Source organism: Chlamydotis macqueenii, chromosome 1 (assembly GCF_036417535.1).
Source record: "Chlamydotis macqueenii isolate bChlMac1 chromosome 1, bChlMac1.mat, whole genome shotgun sequence".
In the NCBI taxonomy this organism is placed as follows: domain Eukaryota; kingdom Metazoa; phylum Chordata; class Aves; order Otidiformes; family Otididae; genus Chlamydotis; species Chlamydotis macqueenii.
Window position 1 is genome coordinate 28,371,237 of NC_141556.1, and position 22,500 is coordinate 28,393,736.

Below are 22,500 nucleotides of genomic sequence, written 5' to 3' on the forward strand. Positions count from 1 at the left end.
AGGTATAACCATGATTAGTCTCACTGTATATTGATTCTGCCTCACAAATAGATCATATAAAATATACAAAACAAATATTTAGCAGTCAGCTACAACACATTACTTCCTTATAGCTAGAATACTAAATAAAGATTACTTTCCAAGGATTACTGGATTACTCTCTGGGTTAGTATCTGACACACCACTACACAGTAATTGATAAAATCATAAAGAACAAGCCAAACTCCCTGATTCTTCTTGCAAAGTTAACCCTGCCATAAAGATTAAAAATGGAAATTGAGCCTAATCTCTTATGTTTCACTGTTGTGATGTTTCTAGCAGATACCGGAGATTTGGAACATCCCAGAATGAGCTGAGGTCATGCAGTATCTACCTCATCGTAGACTTTACGGAATTTGAATACAACTACTAGGACCCACAGGCAACAAGATGATTCAGTCTCCATCTAAATTTAACCGCATTTGTTCTTATTTGTTTGGGAGATATCTTGCAAGGGAATGTGGAGTCATTTGGAAATTACTTGTACCACTGAAAAACATTTGAAGAGTGTCTTCTGAAAGGGCGAGAAAATCCATCCATCCCTTTTTAAGGCAATACAAGTAATTGTCTATCTTGAGATTTAAGGGACCTTTACTAAGGTTGGGTTTTTTACTCAGTATCTTTTTTCAAACATTTCATAGAATCATAGAATGGTTAGGGTTGGAAGGGACCTTCAAAGGTCATCTAGTCCAACCCCCCTGCAAGGAGCAGGGACATCCCTGACTAGGTCAGGTTGCTCAGAGCCTCATCCAGGCTGGCCTTGAACGCTTCCAGAGATGGGGCCTCCACCACCTTTCTGGGCAACCTGTTCCAGTGTTCTATAACTCGCATCGTAAAAAATTTTTTCCTAATTTCCAATCTAAATCTACCTCCCTCTATTTTAAAACCATTACCTCTCGTCCTATCGCAACAGGCCCTACTAAACAGCCTCTCCCCATCTTTCTTGTAGGCCCCCTTGAGGTACTGGAAGACCGCTATCAGGTCTCCCTGGAGCCTCCTGATTTGTAAGTGTTGAACCTCATGAAATTCAATAAGGCCAAGCATGAGGTCCTGTACCTGGGTCAGGACAATCCCCAGTATCAATACAGAGTAGTGGATGAAGAGATTGAGAGCAGCCCTGTGGAGAAGGACCTGAGGGTACTGGTGGCTGAAAAATTGGACATGAACCAGCAATGTGCACCTACCACTCAGAAAGCCAACCGCATCCTGGGCTCCATCAAAAGAAGCGTGGCCAGCAGGTTGAGGGAGGTGATTCTCCTCCTCTTCTCTGTTCCTATGAGATCCTACCTGGACTATTGCATCCAGCTCTGGGGCCCCTAGTACAAGACAGTCATGGACTTGTTAAAGTGGGTCCAGAAAAGGGCTACAGAAATTGTCAGAGGGCTGGAACATCTCTCCAATAAAGAAAGGCTGAGAGAGTTGGGGTTGTTCAGCCTGGAGAAGACAAGGGTCCTGGAAGACCTTATTGCTGCCTTTTAATACTTAAAGGGGGCTTATAAGAAAGATGGGGATTTTTTACCAAGGCCTGTAGTGACAGGACAAGGGGCAACATTTTTAAACTTGAGGAGGGTATGTTTAGATTGGACATAAAGAAGAAATCTTCTACAATGAGGGTGGTGAAGCACTGGAACAGGTTGCCCAGAGAAGTTCTGGATGCCCCATCACTGGAAGTGTTCGAAACCAGGCTAGATGGGGCTTTCACCAATCTGATCTAATGAGGGATATCCCTGTCCAGGGCAGGGGAGTTGGACTTTAAAAGTTGGATCTTTAAAAGTCTCCTCCATACCAAACCATTCTGCGATTCATTGTTATGCTTTCCTTTCCATACTTAAAAACTTTGGACTACAGAACTTTTGTTTTTTACGAAATGAGTTCAGTTCCTTTAAGGGTGGTGTCCAGGTTGTTTTTATTACATTTCTGGGATTGGAGTGTAGCTACTGTATAAACAGGGAGGATAATAAAGATCTATTAAAAATGCACTACACATTAAGATACTAGTACATCTTGTGCTGTAAATTTTTAGTACTGAGGACCTCTTTTTTTGCAAGGACAGTTCAAAGATTATTTTGATGACTAATCTGTGGAAGAATTAATCGCTTATAAGACTAATCAGGGTACAAAATCTTCATTTTTGTCAATTATACTTTCTTCCAGATCAACAGTAAATCAAGACTAAAATCAAGCAGTTCATTTGCCCACGTGAAAATAAATTTTATAGGTTTTTCTGCCAGCAGCTTAAGAGTACAGCTCATACAAAACACTGCCATACAAACATCTCTTTCTGGAAGTGTAAGCAGAAGGAATTACACATCGGTTCTTGAAATAAAATTTCTTTCAATTCTAGAGTTTGTTTTTCGAAACCAAAGGTTGAAAGGCATGTTTTAAATTGCTGAATACATTCTTATCTTGAAGACTTTCAGTAAGATGTATAGTATAATAAGTATAGTATGATATATCCCAAGATATTTATTGTACATAGAAAGCAAAATTTTCTGATTGGTATTTGTATGTAACTAACATGAAAATATGTATGTGTGTGTGTTTCAATAGACAGATACATATTTAAATGTATTTATCTGCAAAATTCTACACAACCATTTTCTTATAAAATGGGAGCAGTGTACTAAGGACAAATTCCCATCTGAAGTGCCGAGTATTTAAACATAAATTCTGAAGAAATATTTATATATGTCATGTCTTTTTATTAATAACAACACTACTCAAATAAATCCTAACAAGTCATATCTTAGTGATGTCTGACTTCTGATCAAAACTTACTTATCTACTACACAATTGGAATCTTGGAATGAAGATTAGTATGGTTCCTTGATGGACGAATTTTGGGTTCAGAACCAGTCAGTATTTTTGATTAATGACACAGAAGGTAGAATACAGAGCATGATTATTAACTTCATAACTGTCAACAAAATAGGAGGTAATCACTAGTGAAGATCATGAGATATCAAATATGTGGCAACTTGAGAAAATCCAGGTAGAGGTTTAGAAAAAACTGTTATATGAAGAAAGGCTTAAAGGAAGATGTCTTAGGTTATAGAAAGAGGAACAGAGCAGATGCTGGAGTTAAGAATTAGTACAGACAGTGAAGCATCGGATCACGTTGCCTGGGGAGCCTTGGAATCCTGATCCTTGGGAGACTTTATAAAGAGGTTAGATACGCATCTGTGAGAAATGATAACACTTTGGTAGAACAAAGAGATGATGAAGTAATCTCTTAGCAAGTATTATTACTACATCATGTCATCATGTCCAAATGTCCTCATCAAAATGGCTGTCTCCTATTGAACAAGTGCTGGCAAACGACACCTCTACCTGAGTTCAGGACTAACAATGCAGTGTAACAAGCAGGAGGTGAGGAGATATCTGCAGCAGCAGCCAAAATAAAATATGGCAATGCTAAATTATTTCAAAGAACTTTTTGGTAAAGACATAAACAAATTAGCATACTCATTTCCATTAATGACCTTCTTTACAGTTGGTGGATCTACTGTTATAGAAGAAAATTTTCCTTATACCCTTATTCCTTATACATATATTTTTATACTTTCAAAATGAAACTGTGAGAGACCTTTGAAATATAAAAGAAGGATTCTAATAACTCGCAGAGCTGCCTGCTCATCTCAATACATTACTTCTTCCTTGCTCACAGATCACAGAACATGAAGTTCCTCTGTCTCTGTGTCTGCCTTAACCATTCACTCTTTCATATGCTTTACAGCTTTACATGCAGATTTTTCTCTCAGTCCTGCAACCGGCAAACTACAACTTCATATTCTCATGTTCTCAGATGTATACTATATCCTTAAAGACATCACCCTTTATAACATTGAACTGGAACAACTGCCAGGTGCCAGGAGAAAGGTAACAGTTGCTGGACACTTAGAGAGGCCTCATGAAGGCTGTTTGTAGGCTGCTGGAGAAAAGCTTTGAGGCTTCAAAGGAAAAAGAAAGATAACAAGAAGGCAGCTGAGGGATAAATATATACTAGCAAGAAATGTATAAAGTAACTTCCAAATATTTAGAAATGACGCCAAATTCCCAAAGCCTACAATAACTCATCTGATACAAGGTGAACTTGTCTTCTGAGTTTTGTACAAGATAAGCTTGATCCCGTCTTGGGAAAACTTTAGTATAATAGCTACTAAAAATCCTGCTGAAATCTAGGCAACAGCAACAAACAAGTGTCACATTCAACTTTTAAACATTGGAACGTGTGCTGTTGCTGACAAGAAAACAACCAGATCCTATAACCAAGTACATGATTTCTTAATTAAATTGAGTTAAGCGAGTGTCAACAAGGAGAAAAGATACTTGATACAATATTCTCAATTATGGATAGCATGTTTTCTACAGAGGTTTCGCATCACATCAGCTTTAAGGTAAGGGGATATCCAATCCAGCAAAACAGCAGTGAAAACACAGGACAACAAGGATAACAAAATGTAAATAATTACAACAAACAAGGTATGGATTTGGTTAGTACAAATAGTGCTCATTCCAGGCTTTGAATAGAAAACACAATTTTTCTTTTGAAAAAGTATGATGTCAGATAATGCCTTTTGTAACCATCAGCACTGAGTTACTACAGAGACACTTCCCTTCTTCCAAAACAAAGATTTAACAATTTTAATTTCCCTGTATTTCTTTCATCCAATTCTATGGAAGGAAAAAAAAGAATAAGTACATTTCTCATTTTTATATGTAAAAAAAGAAACAAAACAAAACCAAACCGCACAGAGTTGGGTGTTTAATCCTGAAAGCCGCCAGGGAAGTGCCATAACCCCTCCACGATTCCCAGTGGAACAAATCCCACCGTTCAGATCTGGGTCCTCTAAACATTGCTGCTCATATCCACCCAAAATCTTTATTGTTCGCTAAAATCATTTAAAGGAAAGTGCTGTGGGAACACCATGATTGAGAGAGATGAAGTCGCTCAGTTAAGTCAATGTAACGACTAGCACTAAAAAGACTTTGCTCCTGGCTTGGTATTGAAGAGGTAGTAGATGTTGAGAGAGAAAAGCTGCCTAGGACAATGTGTTTACTGTGAGCTTTGTAGCCAAGCGCATGGTTTGCAGCAAGTCATGTAATTTTTTTAAGACCTTTCAGTGCATTTTTATTCCACACAGGGGTGGCACGAATCAGTCTAAAATTATGGAAGGGTGATTTTTTTTTTTTTTCTGGGTTGCAGCTGAAAGTATTTTGTATTGCTATAGTGACTTAGCCACCTAGTAACACTAGGCAGTTTTTTATTTTGCTATACAATGGCACAAAGGGCAATAAATTAGATAATGTCTTGAAGTCCCTCCCAGGCTTATTTTCTATGAGACTTTAGTTTTGATTCTATTAACTCACTTGTTTTCTGAGTGACTTCATGTAGAAGTATATAAAGATGACGAGTTTTCTGGAACTCAACAGTGTTCCCAAGGGAATCTGTGGGACTGAACAACTTCTAAGCCCAATGTGGTATGACAACCTATGTTGATTATTTCTTTTGAGACTTTGTTGGCCTGTTAAAGTAATAAATATTTTTAAAAGTTAAATAAATAGGTAGTTCCCAAACAACTCTAACCATCAATAAATGATGTACAGTTTGACCCATTCTTTCTCACAATTCTGTAGACAGTCTTAAGCCCACAAACATTAAGTCTTCAAAACCAATTGGTGAGTCTGCAGCTGGTCTTCCCACTGTACTATTCCTGCACTGCCTTTACTTCCATTACATTCACTATGCTTCAGTATATGAAAAGAACAAAACAGAACATGTTATACTTGTGTAAAACAATATCTTTTACAGAAAACCACATTTCCAGTGTAACTTTTACCATTGAGAGACTTGCAAATTTTATTTACATTTTTACTTATTACTCACACTGCCCTCAATTCTTTCATGCTGTAGGCATCCTGAACTACAAGTGCAATTTTGATTCAGTCAGACAAAATGTTCCATGTATACTTTGGGAGAAGATACTTAAAAGATCCACAGCTACAGTATTCTTCAAACTGTAGAAGTCTGAACATTTTTTTTTTGTTCAAGTCAAGAAGGTAAGCAACTAAAGCACAAAGAATACTGTGGCCAAACTAATTCTTTCTGTAAATTTCTATATTTTAGTATTTGAAGAACATTTTTAATCTTTATCTGAAGCATCTTGGCTTTTAAAAGACTTTTCTGTGTTAACATCTAACATTATATAAAATATTTTCCCACTTTAACCTGTTGAAACACATATTATTTATAACTTCTATTTCTGTCTTACCTAATATTTTTAAAGCTGTGATTTTCATTACACTTTTCTATGAAACTATTTTTCACCAAGTATTATGTGGTAAAATTATAATCATTATATTACGGATGTAGTAACTGACCTGTTTGTTTGGGGGTTTTTATTCTCCTTTTTTTTCCCTAGTAGATCTGGACTAGTATTTCCTAAGGAAGAACTGTATCTCATCTTGTCAGTACAGCTCTAGGTCTGCTGGTTATCCTATCACAGTTTCAAAAAAGAAAAGCTCTCCTTTCCAATCCACTGTTTCAGATCTAGAATTTTTATATTTATGCTTTGGTAGGCAAATGGAGACAAATCCTCAAATCCTATGGTATTTTCAAGATCTCTAATTCTATTACTTTGTCTCTTTACAATTTCACGCTATTATAAAAAGTTTATTATTTTTCTTAAGTAGAAGAGAACTGTTTATTGATGTGAATATGTACAGTCATTTAGGGAGATACTAATCCAAATATTGAGAAAGGGAAGAAAGAGTATTAGACGAGTAATTAAATACAAATTCAGTAATGCTACAACTGTCACAGAATCCATTATTATTTTTCCTTGAACATCAGGAATCACTTCCCCCATGTATTTATCACACATACTGAAATGGTGAAGAAGTGCTATTATTTCTAGATAAAATAATGCCTATATGCAAATCTCTAGCTTCAAGCAAGAAAGAGAGGAAGGACCTGTTGTCACATATCTTTGTCAGGCAGCGGAGGGTGAAATACTTAATTTCACTAAGGAAGGAGTGAAGCTACAACATCCTGGTTAAAGACTGGAAATGTGATGCCTGCAGAAGCACTGCTCTTCAATGGGGGTGGTTCTGGATGTGCTTTGTCAACCTGTCACTTTCAAATTACATCCTTCCACCCTCAGCCCTCCAAGAGCCATGTTGAGAAGAAAAGGCAAGTGGTAACCTTTCCTTCTCTCAATGCAACACTGAAGCACAAAAAATACCTTCAAAATATACTTCTTTTCATATCTATCCTCTTACTTATCACCAAGGATTTCAAGTCTACTGTGGTGGAGGTGGGAATTGCACTGACTTGGTGATGGAAAGCAGAGGCAACAGCCCTAGCTGGCAGGCACTGCTGCAGACTCTGACAGGAAATAAGTGCACTGGAATAATTAATTAGGCCACTAAAATTTGTCTTCTTTAGTTCATCGCTAGAGGAGACAGCGTAAGATGGAATTAATGATCAATGGTCAAAAAGTGCCTCTGGCGCTTTAGGTAAGCTGTAGGAGCAAGTAAGAATGAGTTTGTGTAAGTCTACTATTGTTTTTCCAACCTCCAAGACTAGAAACTTGCTTTCGTATTTATAATAGGTGTTGATAAAATGTTATCAGTCACTGTAAAAGAAGCTAGTGTTCTTCATGCTCTCCCTTCAATTATTTTAAGATGAAAGGTAGGTGAGTGCCTCTGGGGCGAAAAAAAATATCACAAACCCTATCATTAGTAACCGCACAAAACTGGTCTTGCAAACACAACTTTTATTTTGTGATACCTTGAAAAGATATAAACTCAGTTGTTGCTATTGGTAAGATCCATTCCTTCAGTGAGCACCTGATATAACTTTGCTGCTCTCTGTAAAACAAAATCCAGAGCATCCTTCTCCTTAAGCCTGGTTGCTAAAAAGCTAGGTTGCTTCTGCTCACTCTCTCATTGAGAGGAATATGCCACAAGCTACATAGGATGTCTGAAAAGGAGGTATAAAGGATTAAGAAGGCAGTTTAATGCCAAAAAATCAAAAAGAAAAGAAAAAGTTATTTTATGTATCTTTTGTATTTTAGAGGAATATAGATAGAATAAAATATGAAGACATTACACTTTTATTAACAGAAAAAAAATCCCAAACCTTTTTAAAAATCACTTTGAAACTTATTGGTTAACAAAGCATTCCCAATTATTCCTGCCACAACTGAGAAAATATTTTCTCGCTTGTATTTGCACAGATAAAAATGTTACAGATTTCAACATTAGAAATTTGGCTAATGTTGTAGAGTACTAAAACTGTAGAAATTTTCAAAGAGCTAACAAAAAGATTTCAGATCTGGGAGAACTCCTTGTCTTATTTGAAAAAAAAATATATTTTAATGAACTAAAATTGAGAAATGGAGCTGTAAGCAGTCAGAAGAAATATCAGATGGAGATTAGGAGCGATTAGGAGTGACTGAAGGCAGAATAAGAAATGAGGGAAAGCCAAAGACATGAAGACAAATGGTTTCCTGGGATGAAATCCAGATCTCATTTAAGTCAATGGCAAAATTCCCCTTGACTTCATTAGGGCCATGATTTCACTTGTAAAGTTTATTCACAGTAGAAGATGCAAGTGAAATACGCAATGCATCTGACAGAACGCTTGGAGAGAACGGGGAATAACCAAAGGTGATACACATAGTGAACCATATATTTTTCTACTAAACCGATGAGGTGGAATAACAAGTATATATAAGACCACTACTTTTACTTGCCCTACGAGGCTTCCAAAAGGAATACAACAGTAAACAAGGTGAGCAGATGGATGTATTTTAATTTGCAAATTCCAATGAGGAATTTCAAAAATCTAACTCATACTAAAACTAGATGCAAAGATTTGCCAGTAATAACACTAGCTAGATGAAGGAAGAACAAAAGATTATTTCAAACATGGAGGTAGGTTAACAGAGAGAATTCTCTAAGATCCTACATTTGACTCCTAGTTTGAATCAATTGTGAATACTTCAGAAGAAGATACAAGCAGAGGAAACATCACAATATATTTAGATTAGTCATATGTAAAGTGAACTGTGAAAAAAATAACAAACCTGACAATCCATGGCTGATCCACTTACTGTTGACAGATGAAAGAAAGAAAACAAACTACCCATATACATCTGTCTACTGTAACCACTTGGGAAATATGTTATTATGAATCCTTCAATGGCACCTTTGCTTAAGAAGTCAAAAACCAGTATGTTAAACTAACTAGGAGAGAATAACAACAGTGACAATAATATAAAACATGTTTATATATTTATAGTAGGCCCTCACTTCAACTTGTATGTTCAATGTACTTGACTACCTTTTAGCTATTACTCACTCATCTCAAAAACAATACAGCAGAATCCAGAAAAGAACAACAGAAGTGACCTATGGCTTGATAAACGTATCTGTAGGAGGAAACATTAAAAATTATAGGAGTACTCTGAATTGACTGCTACTGAAGTTAACACAAGAGGAGTGGCAGCTTGGAGATAAGAGTATAAGTGATATACTAGAAATACGGAAATAAGGAAAATATAGGAAAAAAACACATGTTCTCCTTCACCTTACCCATACTTAAGGGTCACCCAACTTAATACGGCATATTTGTGATTGTTTTATCACTACAGTTATCCCACTATTAATTTCTTCTAATAATAAAAAGGCACAGAGCTAGTACTAAATAAGTTTTTTAAATCCTCAGTAAGTTACACAGCTAATGAACTGTGGTTTTAAATTGATTAAATATTTTAATATGATTAAAATATATACATATTCAATAATTCTGGAATGCCATCTGCCATTACAGCCATTAATTCATGGAGCTTAGGAGCAAACCTCTCCTTTTTCCTTTCTATACCACATGCTCTTCCCAACTCAGGGATGATTTCGTGCTGCTTATTTACAAAATACACCAGTTCATTTGTTCCTAAAGTGGCTGGAGATAGTGTTTGGAGTTTCTTGCCCTATCAGTTTGGCCCGTCCAAGCACACAGAAGTACAAACTGGTTAACTTTATATTAAACACAGCTAAAACTTGCCGTTTCTATTCTAAGCAAAGTTTGAAAATGGACATTGGTGTCAAATCAGAATGAAAAGGAAAACATACAAAACAAGTTTTTTAAGAATTTCACTTTAATAGTAATGAGTCTGAGTTGAAAAAATGTTGAAAAAAACCCCCAAACAAACATGTCCTCCTCTTTCTTTTAGCTTTGTACAAAGAAATGAGTGTTGTACAGAGAAATTTCTAGAGAATAAATTGACAGATGTGTTGATACCCACATGACAATTTCATTTCCCTTTAATCAAAAAAGATATAGTTGATTAAATTGGGTAATAAAAATATAGAGATGAAACTGATAATTAAATTGACTAGGTCTTCATGTTTTGTTTTCTTGTTTTGTTTTTTTTTAAACTTGGCAAGAAAATGCCAAGACAATTAATAGGGAGAGCCTATCTGCATTGATATATTATCAGCTATGAATGTTAATAATAGTTACTACAAAAATAATCAGATGAAGTCTTTGAACTGTAGATAAAGAAAGGACCTTTCTGCAAAACTGACACTAACAACGTATTTTCTTTAAATATCAAATGAGGCTTAACACTCATGCGTAATTAGCCCTTCTTATACGACCAAAATTTTTAGGAATAAAGTTCCGATTAAGAAGATGACACTAACATAGATTTTCTGATTCTAGTGACTCTTACTAAAATTCCCATCCTTGACATTGGCTTCCTCCCTTTGATGTCTAAATAAATGTATTTTCTCTGATAGAATCACAAAAATGTAGAAACTTGACTAAGAATTAGCTTATGGCACAGGCCTCTCGTCTTGCAAATCATCAACAGCATCTAGTTCAAACGTCAAAAGTTAACATGCTAAACAAAGAAAAGGATTAGGAAGACAGAGCATAAGAGTTTTTAAATTAAAAATCCAAAGGAAAATGACAAAGTACTACAGATCTGAGTGTCAGAATATTTTTGGGGATGTTGAAGAACCATTGAAAAAGAGCAAGCCTAAAACCAACAAAGTTTGAGAAAAGAGGCTATGGATCTGGCAGGCTCTGTAGTATCTAATGGTTGGGAAGTTTTAAAAATTGTACTGGTTACACAGAAACTTAGCAGCAACAAATAAATATCACAGTGTTATTTATGGATTACAGCAGGCAAATGGTCTCTATGCAAAATCTGGAAAGATATTCAATGATCCAGGAAAAGCTGACGGAGAATTTGGACTGTATTATGCGTATTTTTTATACATCTTAATATAAATATAGGCTATATAAAATTGTTTTTCTATTTCTGTTGAGAACTTTTAAATCAATAAAACTCTGCTACCTCAGAAAATGTATAGTAGATCAGATAGATATGTGGGACAACAAAGCTAAAAAGAATATCCTTTTTTCCCTGATACTTCCAGCTAATTCTGTGAGATTTTATAAGCTAAACAACAACATTTGTCCACAGTGGCACATAAACATCTTGTTCTAATGCAGCAGCAAGGGATTAAATAGCATTACACTTACACCTAAGCATGGTACCTTTTTTCTTATGGAACAGTCTTGCACTGAAAATGTTGACTGCTACGTATGCTTGATGAGTTTTTTTTTCAAAATTTTCAGCAGAATGCTACTAAAATATTTCCTTTTCATATGCTACATTTCTTGGAGCATTGATCTTTTATTCTATTTTTTTCAATGTTTAAGAGCTAGGACTTGAAGTGATGACTAGCTTTGCCTGCTAGAACAAGCCTGGAGAATGGCCAGCCCTTCAATATGTTTTTTTTTTGCCAAATAGTTGATGGCAACATTTAACAAGTAGAACCTCATATCACACTTGGCAGAGACAAATGGGTCAAACTGACCTGTGTAAGACTGTTTGCACTGCCCTAGCTGGCATTTCCCACATTAGCTGAATGTTATGCTCACTGTACATTTTTCTGTAAGGCCAAGGTTAATTCGATCTTAAAAATAAGAGTGCTTAAAGATATTTAGCTATGACAGCTCTTCCAGATTACAAAGTAAATGGACTTGGACAATCTCAGCTAGCCTCTAGTAAGACACAGCATACATGAAAAAAACATACTTTTCCCAGATTCATCACAAGAATGAAATAAAACAGGATTGGAAGGGACCTCAAGAAATCATATAGTCTCTTCATCCTTACCACAAAGTAGGATCATTTACATGTAAGCCACTTCTGACCACTTCTAATTTGTTCTTAGAAGCCTCCACAATATCAGCGGTTCCACAGTCTCTCAGCACTTAATTATCCTACAGTCTGAAAGGTTTTATTTTTTCATGTCTCTATAATAACTCTTCTTGCTGAAACACTGCCCCATTCCCAATGGACAAGGACAAGTTCATTCCCATCTTCTCTGCATAGTGTTCTGAAGACTGTCATCATTTCCCCACTCAGTTCCTCTCTTCTCAGCAAATCTAGTATTTTCAGTCCTTCCTCAGTCTTCAGAAAAGGCCAGTAAGAAGAACTGGGTGGAAGATAAAGCTTACTTTTACATACAACATTTCTGTTAAGTATGCTTTCACAACCACATACCTTTGTCAGTGCGCATTCAATTGGTGACCTGCTACAATTTCTAGAGTCTTAAGAGTGACTGAGCATCCAGTCATCACCATCTCATATTTACAGCAATGATTGTTCTTACATCTAACACTTCAAACTTATTCTCACTTTTCTCAGAACATTTCACCAAATTGTTAACAACATGTGAATACTAATCATGCCTCTCATTTTTATGCTATTACAGATTAAGACTTGGATGTGAAGAGCAATGTGACTGAAGAATATGTGATATCTCTATGGTCTCTGCAAGAAAACACAAATATAGTCTGCCTGCAGACCGAGTTGATTAGGAGATATCTGAGATATCACAGAGCCTAGGTTAACATATCCTGCCTCTTAACCACATAATTTAACTGCATAATTTGGCCTGTGCTTGATGTAGACTTCTGCTTCACAGAGCAGTCAGTATATTCCAGCTGAATGAAATACAGTGCAATACATTGTTTATTACTACATCTGTAAATATCTAGCTACAAAATAAAAAAAAAAATGTTTTAAATTCCAGTAACTCCAGATGGAAACAAAAGCATAATTATTTATTTATTGATGCCATGAAGAAAAGGGTATGCATAGTAAGAGAACACTACTTGATGGGTGCTCATCTCAAGGTATTTCACTGCTACCAGTCACGGTTTACCTTTTGGTTTAATGTACCTATAATGCAGTCTAAGATAGAACACATATCAGTGAAACTAAACTGGAATATACTTAGTCTGGTAATTGGAATGCAGCTTATAATCATCAAAGGAATGAAGTTCCACAATAGCTTTCAAATTTGAGATGGACTATGGTAATTCAGGAGAGGAATTGTAGGACATGGTTCGCGCAACATGGCTCTTATTTCCTGTGTCCTGTGAACAAGAGGAGATACAAGCTCAGGGAATATTTTTCAGCTGTGATGTCTGATAATGCTAATTTTCCAAGGAATGAAGAAAAGGAGGGGAAATACAAAGAAAAATTAAAATCAAGTTGGGAGAAGACCCTAATTACACAGAGTACTACTATCACAGCATAATAGTGCATCGAATAAACATTTCCCCTTATCCATCTCAATTAGAAGCTTATGGAAGTCTTTGGAAAGGGTTAGTGAGAAGCCATGATCAGACAAAAGCTTGGCAATATCACTAAACTTCTATTAATGGGTGTAGTGGAACAAATGAACTTGGTAAGTCTAGGTAAAGGAGGAAGACTACTGGTTTTGTTCAGTCTAATTTGATACACATTCAATACTGTTTATCTGAAGAAAATCATTGGAATATCTGCAGTTAAAACCCTAACAGAGACAGGGTCTGTACTACACATATGCATTGCCAGCACTATTCTAAATCACACACTGCTGTTAGATGCGAAGAGCACATTTTCCCAACCGCACTTTGCCAGAAGATTGTGAATACTGCTTTCGTAGACTGACTTCACCAGGTATAATCACTTCTTAGTCATCTTGAGATTTGATTACTTTAATGTGACCTACACATGAGGTTTCACACTCAGATGAAGTCTTTCTATAAACTCTTTAAAAAAAAAAAAGTGCGTTGAAATATTTAGTCTTTTAAAATGTGCAAAGTGCCTAGAGTTTTCTACAAATTGTAAAGACTAAATAACAGTCAAATAATAACAATTCCTCTGGATAATGCACAATTCCTCTACATTTTTCAGTGAATCTTTGCTTGGATTAAACTACTGGTATAAACATTACCAATTGAACATAATTGTATGTTTTTATTTAACTGTTTACATGATATGTAAATATAAAGTGCATTTACAAAAAAAAAAAATTCCAGAGAGTGCAGTTTCAAAAATTTTGGATTATAACATTAATTTACTGAAAATATTACATTATTATTTTATATGACAATATTATTTTATAGTACATATATATTTTTATATTATAATATAACGTTACTGAAAATCCAAAGGCAATAATCAAAAGTGGATAAAATTCATAACTATATGTGTAGTTTTAGAAAGACATTGTAAATGGCACTATCGTCTCAGCTTTTGTGTTGTACAAAGACAGCAATCTCCTATGAACTCAATTTAAGAGTTACACAGTCACATTGCAGAAAGATTCAGTTGCACAACTTCAAACACGTTTTTAGTACCTATAACAGTATTTAAGATGCTGCCTTTTCTTTTACAGACCTGTTTTGTGAAAAGCATACCTTGCCCATACGTTGAGAATTCACAATTGCAGTACCTCAAAGTTTTCAGCAAGACAGCTTCCAAAAAGATTCTGTGAAACCCTACAGGAGCCTACCAACCTCTACAAGCCATGCTATGGGGATCTGACACTTTTCAGCTGAAGGGTGCAGTGATCTTCTCGTCAAGAGCACTGGGAATGTACTGTAGAAGTGCAACAATTGGGGCTGGAATAATGTAAAGAAGAAATAGAACTTCTGATCCAAAGTCAGACACGTAACATTTAGGATGCTAAAGAGGAAATGATAAAGGACTGGAACATCAGTCTTGAAAGATAAGAAAATTGATGACGAGAAGCAAAATGTAGAGAAGGTATGGACTGAAAAGCAAAGTAATGCAAAATAAAAAAAAATAAAAGGAGAATATAAACATTTAAGAAAATATTTACGTGAAAAGTTAGGTCAATGGAAATAGTTGAAAAATATTATTACTCAAAATATCATTGCTTATTTTTCCATTAGTGCCCACATATGAGTGGTTCTGTATGAAAGCAGGCAGGCTCAGTCACAGCTCTTCTGAGTTTACTGTCGCATGATCCATACAATCAGTAAAGGCAAAAAAAATGTAAATGATAAGCAAATAATATGATAAAGTGTTGGAGTGCTGGACTTGCCTGTCACTTTTAGCTGCTTTGCAGTGCTAGACAAAGCCAAAATTATTTCACTGCATATTCTCACAACAGATCTTTCAATGGGAATATGTGCAGACAAAAGCTATAACCTTTAATATCCTATGTTTCCTAGCTGTTCCTCTTTTCATATAAAAATAAAAATCAGTTGTTGTCACAAAGTCTCTCTGCCCATTATCTTCCTTACGATAATGGGCACAGATTTGTGAATAAAAATGTGTGAAATTAAATTATATAGGCATTAAAATATCATGTGATTAGGTGAAACATTTTTTATGAATAAGGATACCCAAAAATACTGTAATTGCTATCACATTCATTCACTCTATTACATGCTTCTCACCTATTTAATAATGCTTGTTACATCCCTGTTAATTGATGTGTTTTGAGAGTTTATTTTCTTACACACTATGTCAAGTCTTATACAATGAACAAGAGACCTGGATCATAGCAGTCTCCTAGAACAGAACAAGCCTCCAAGGTAAATGCAGAGATCATGAAATGGGACAAAGCAATGATACAAAAAAAAAAAAAAAAAAAAAAAAAAAAAAAGAGAGAGAGAGAGAGAAAGAAAGAAGGCAAGACAGGGGACTGGAACATTATGAAGTTAAAGAAACAAGGGAATGAAAGGGATTAAAACTGGAATGATAGGTAACCTACTGTAAGTGGTGTGAAAGCTTAACAGTGGGGGACTGGAATAATCAGATATGGCAACGACCTGACAATGGAATGCTTTTAAATTGAAGCACCTCAAAAGTAAATGATCTTAGAACAGAATAATCATATTTGCCTCTGGGAATAAAATTTAAAGATAAAAAAGTTTGAAAAAAACCCTCAAGTTTGATGATTATGCAGATAGAACTGCAGAGAGAAATGATCCAGTCAGGGCAAGAGTAGGAAAGGTAAAGGAGTAGGGTTGGGAACGACAGAAGAATACAAAGGAAAAGGTGACTGAAACCACAGATGGTTGGAACTCACCTTTTCACAGACAGAACTGAAGACTAAGGACTGTACCGGTTAAGCTCATTTTTGTAATAAATCTCAGATGGACTCTTACTCTTCTTCCTTTGGACAAAAGTTATTTTTTCAAACACAACGACCTAACACAACATTTGCCAGAAACAGCTTTAAAGATCATGGGATATATGTGTGTCTTAACATTTGGTTTCAAACAATTGCCCTCTTACAAAAAGAATACAACACTACAATAGCTGGACACTAGAAGTCAAATATGAGACGAGGATATATAAATTCACTTTTTTTAAGAAGGGACTCTTCAAAAATTACATTTGTTTCTTACTCTAGTTTTAAAAAGCAATCACCAATTAAAATTCTAGAAATCAGTATGACATCCATTATCTCCAGGACTCTGGATTTGCTGTTAGGAACTAGATTACTTTCATCAGTAAATTGAGAAGATAAGAAATCAGTTGCATTGCCCTCAGTCTACACTCTCATACAGTGTGAGCAGGGAGAACCATGACGACAGCCCCCTTCCACAAACCTCACCAGTAGGATATTTGCTTTCTTCGTCTCCTTTGCTAACTTCTCACACTCCTTATTTAATGAGCTGCAGTTTTACCAGAATGGCATAACCACTCCATTGATTCCTATGGTGAGACTACATTTTATCAGTTCACAATTTTCCAAGTTTTCTGATTACCAATTTATTTCTGTTTCCTCAACTGCTGTAAACAGCTTTCCAGATTAAAATTTTACTTTTCCCCGTAAGTTTATACAACAAAGTAAAATGGCATTTTGCATGATGCATTTGCCAAAATACGAACACACAGACCAGAGATGCACTAAGTGTTCTGGTGACGAAACACCCTGGTCTGTGCCAGTTGCAATGTCACTTAAGTGTGATCAATTTAGTACAAATGCACAAACACCAGAAAAACACTTGAACTTGATTTCCATCTCTGAGAGTGAGAACGGACTTTCAATTCCTTCAGAGACAATAAACGCAGATTCTTAAGGGAATATCAGGATCATAAGAAAATCAACTTTGTTCTATTATTTTTTCCTGTCACCATTATATTTTCAAGAGTTTGATCGCTCCAAAACTCTTCAGCAGTATACTGGCTATGACATGCAGGTTAAAAAGAAGTTGTATTATCACCAATGCATGAACTGTCATTATTGTCCCTAAGTATCATTCCATGTCTTGTCCAATGTTGTTGTTTCTTCAGGGATGATAAAAGTTTTTCCAAAGTTTCCCACAACCATGCAGCTTTAATCGCACTTGTACAGATGCTTGTGGTTTCTTATTTTTTACTTCAGAAGTCTGCATTTATACCCCAATGGTGTGTACTGTGGAGCTTCTAACTAATCCATGTACAGTTGTTACATAAGATTAGCAGCACCTAGTTCTATATAAATAATGAATTATTGTATATAAAGTACCTTCTGTTGTGTTTTGAAACTTGTTGCTTATCAGCTAAAACCCACAGTAATTTTGGAGAAGGAGTCTATGTTCAAAAAATGAAGGAAGAAACAGAAACTTAAGTATTGATTTAAATGAAAAGATAATTGGCTGACACGGATTGTTGACAACTGATATTTGAGGAAACTGGAATGTTGAACAAAATGTATATGCCCACAATAAGTAATGTATTTTTTCAGTGAAGATTTATGTCAAGGGAGCACTTCATGCCCATAGCAATCTACTAGGAATCAGATTTGAAGACTAATCAAAGACAGAACTTGGATTTAATACTGCTAAAACACATGAAGTAACCTAGGATTTGAGATCCCACTAGTCATATGCTGCATACTGGATCATGGATGTGAAGTACCAAGTTCAAATGTATTTTCATATATTTAACTGATAAAATGATATTCAGTAGAATTCTAACAACCAAATGCCTAACTGAGATGCTTGGCTTTGACACTGTCACTGAGACTCTTTTTGCATTTCTTGCTGATGCACTAATACCAAACAAACATCTCTGCCTGGAAGCTTTTCTAGAATCCAAACTCTGCCCCTTCCCAACTGAACGTTCTGATCTGAAAATTCCTCTTTCCCTAATACCATGCTCCACTGCTCCTGGCTGCAGGCCAGCTTCAAGACGGCAAGCATATTCCTGGTGTAGTGGCTAGTAGACTTTCCAGGGAACCAGGAGAAGGAGGTTTAACCTACTTGGAGATTAACAGAGCCACCTACTTCATATGCAACTGCAGTAATTATGACCCCCTCAAAGAACTCTTTTCTAGGGCAGAAACACCCAGACTTTCTGGGTGAACCTTCTCAGGAAGCTACAAGTAAGTGGATGCATGTGGTAGTATATTTTTTTTCTTTTCTAGTGTATTAACTATTTTTCATCTAAAAAAAACCACTGGGATTATGTAATCTGTGTAGGCAATGTAAAATTTAAAACTTCTCTTCATTGTTTGCCATATTCCTTACTTATTTTACTTCTGTCATGCCTTCTCTATGTTCTTTTCTAATTTTCTTAAGTAATGCCCTTTAAGAAAAATGAGGGGCCCTGGTCAATGAGGTCACGGAGGCAAGGAAGAGGCCTCTCTTCTTCCCTGGTCCTCTTCCTTGCAGATTGCATTAATTCCCTTTTTCATATTCTTGGCCAACTCAGCAAGGAAAAGGTAAAAATTTCACAAGTGAGCAGGTATCTAGTCATAGCCTGCATCTTTTTGTTGACAGTTCATGGTCTCACAGAAGCCCAGTAATCTTGCATTAAATTTGGTGCAAGGGATGAATGAGCGTAACCTCTTTCTCCAGTGCCTTTACATTCTGTTGCTTCAATCTATCAAGAACTGAGTAACACATAATCCTAAATTTCAAAAGAGTCACCATGGCAAGTCCCAAAACTGCCAGTTTTGACAAACGATGTATCATGGAAATGAGAGAGGAAGGCTGAATCTTGAGTTAGGGTGTAACTCAAGTTTTTTGCCTTTTTTATAGGCAAGAATTGCTACAATATGCTGTGTTTTATCTATAAACACAGCTATAAATGTCACCATGTCTACATAATCATATGCACAGATATCTCAGTTTATCCAGCGGAATGGCAGACAGTACATAGGATATGTAAACAGATCTGCCAAACACATACAAAACAACTTTAATAGCAAGTGTCATTCTTTTCTGTAAAGTAGATGTTTTTAACACACATGATCTAACTCTTGTTTGCTCTTTAAAGTTTTATTGTCTTGGCATTTTATACAGGAAGAGAGCATTAGCATACTCAGGAGAACTGCTAAAAGTAAAAGGCCTCAAGCTACCCACTGCATGGTTGATAGCATAAAGCATGGGATATAAAAACTTTTGTCTGATTGCTCACTTTACTTGTTTTAGAGTAGTGTTACTCTCAAGAGCATATATTCATGTTCTTTCTACTTCAAGTTTTATTACTTCTTTTGTATTATTTAATACATCTAAAGACACTTCCAAAAGACAAATTTTTCCATTTTGAAAAAGTAATGGTTTGGAACCTGATAAAATACATGAATGTTCACAGAGTATTATTTTCAAAGGCAAGTAGAATAAATGTGCAATAAAACAATTAAATGTGCGACAATAAACATTTCTATGTGATCATAGATATATTAACATGTCAAACAAAAGAAGAACTCTGCAAAATATTTCCCCCAAAAAAGGTCAGATCAAAATGGATTCTCCACACACCAGAGCATAAGTAAAAAGGGAGTTTGGTCTCAGTCACTTTTACTGTTAAATATCTAGCTCTAGAAATTAAAATGAACATTAAAAATACGAAACAGAAAAATGGAATGAAAAAAGGCAAGTCAGATCAGCTATTTTAAACACAGAAAAAAGAAGAGACCATAATTGTACACACACATTAAAAAACATCTTACAGTAAACTTAAATCTAAGTCTACTTAGATATCACACTGCTAATTATTATATAAATAACCTGGGAAACAATACCTCCAAGATACATGTTTTACTATTTAGTAAACAAGAAACTGCCACATTTGACACTGCTGATTAAGGCCAGGCATTTCTAAAGCTTCAGACACATTTCTGAAATCCACAATACATCAATTTTTAATACTTCCACTCTCTCAGCTCCATTAAAAAGATGGTAGGGGAAAGATTTTAGAGTAATTAATGATATAGTTAGCTGCTAAATATTAATAGGAATCGTAGTCTTGCATAAAATATAACATATAAACCTTGCCAATACAGACGCACCAGTAATTAAACTTGAATATGTAATTACACTGATTTATAAGACAGGCAAAAAGTTACACTTTACTGGCTTCTATGTAAACTGTGGGCAACAGTTAAACTTTGCATTTTACGGTTTATATAAATGGGCAATATCTCTACTACAGTTCATAAATGGTTTAGAGACTCATAGTTAAAATTACAACTAATTCCAACATGAACATTCTGACTATACCTTACAAACCAGGCTGTGAAAGTGACCACAGAGATCAGTCTCCTGTTACATTCAATGCTTGCAAGCAAGTTGAAGATGGTTTAAAAGAAAAAAAAACAAAGGAAAAAAAAAAAAAGCTTACACCAATCTTACTACAAAGTAAATAAAGACGTGTCTGTTTAACTGTTTTAATATAAATGTTTAGTTTCAAATATATAGCTCCAGGTATTTCACTTACCATGTTCCAAAGCAGTTTTGAGTACTATTGTGTCTTAGACTAAAGCATTTTTTCTTGAAAGGATGCTAACTGCACTTACATGTGAGGCTGAGGAGAGCAGCCCGGACTGCTATTTCCATTACTGTCAATGTGATCCAGCGAACCATTGAGATCTTCATGGACTGCCTGCAGTAAGCCACTGGATGCGTTATTTATCAATCCTGGGTTACTAAGCAATGGTAAACTACTCTCTGCCAGTGCAGCCTAGCAAAATGAAGAATAAAAATAAAATGATTACTCCATATATATAATATATACAAATCACTTCTAAATGTTCATACATGTATGAATGTACACACACAAAGCAGATCATTCTGGGTAGTTGCAGAAGTGGTCAGAAAGATTTTGTGCATTTTCCAATTATTTCCACATTTTGAATATAACAGCATCTCTATTTCTGGTTTACTATTTCTCTTACCTAAGTTTAATTATTTTTCATGATTAACTATGTTCTGATATTCATAGCACTTTCTAGTTTTACATCATTTTTTGACTTTGAATTACACTTAACCCCTATGCCCTTCCACACAATATATGGCTCCTTTATAATGCAGGCAGTTGCTATACTTTAAAAAATGACCAGAACTTAACTCAAAATAAAAAAGTCCTGACATTTGCCTCTTCCGCATAAAAATTATATATTATAATTAAACTTTAAAGTTTTTGCCATGAGCACCATGTTCCCCAACACTATGATGTGAAATCATTTATGACAGCTTGGATAAATATTAATGCATATCCACATGCATTTGCAAAAGCTTCTATCAATCTAACATTTGCAGCAAAACTGAGTGTTCCAGATTTTGCCACAGGGTGTCCTTCTTGCTTCTTCACATCAAAAGTAGCAGGAATAAGAACTAGTACTTTTTGCAGTGCTAGGTAATACAACTTACTTGGATGACAAACCCAACTATTAGAATGACCATCAGGTCCACATAAATATAGGTAACTCTACACCAGGGTATAACAGGAAATTAAATATGTCACACATAAGAACATAGTGTGTGTAAAGAAAGAGTAATTCAGTATTTTTTACCTGCAAGCTTGCATTAAGAGCTGCTCCATAGCCTAAGCTGGTGGGTATGTTTTTCACTAACGTTGGGCTTCTGAAAATAAACGATTTTTGAAAGTTTAAAAAACAGGCAGACATCCTGACTGGCTCATTGGGTTAATGGACTGGTTTTTCAGCTCAGAAGACCCGAGTTTTAAAAGCAAAAATGAAATGAAGGTGGAGGTGAAGGGGCTCAACCTGTTGGAACACAGTGATTTACTCGCATCAGAAAAGCAAAAGTCTTGTTGCAATTAGGCCCACGTGGAAATTTGCTTCGAGAGCAGGTCCGTAGTGACTTGTAAAGGTTCTGATCTCACTGAAATAATT

General features: G+C 35.6%; 1 protein-coding gene across 3 annotated transcripts in view; it reads right to left on the reverse strand.

The window, feature by feature from the left end:
* The window catches only part of FOXP2 (forkhead box P2), a 429,772-nt gene that overhangs the window by 7,301 nt on the left and 399,971 nt on the right, over positions 1–22,500 (reverse strand). For all 3 annotated transcript variants that reach the window (XM_086747588.1, XM_086747580.1, XM_086747593.1), the window contains 2 exons: positions 22,159–22,228; positions 21,163–21,326 (listed from right to left, as the gene is read on the reverse strand). In XM_086747588.1, the coding sequence (XP_086603714.1) occupies positions 21,163–21,326; positions 22,159–22,228 (234 nt within the window). The remainder of the gene's footprint in view (positions 1–21,162; positions 21,327–22,158; positions 22,229–22,500) is intronic.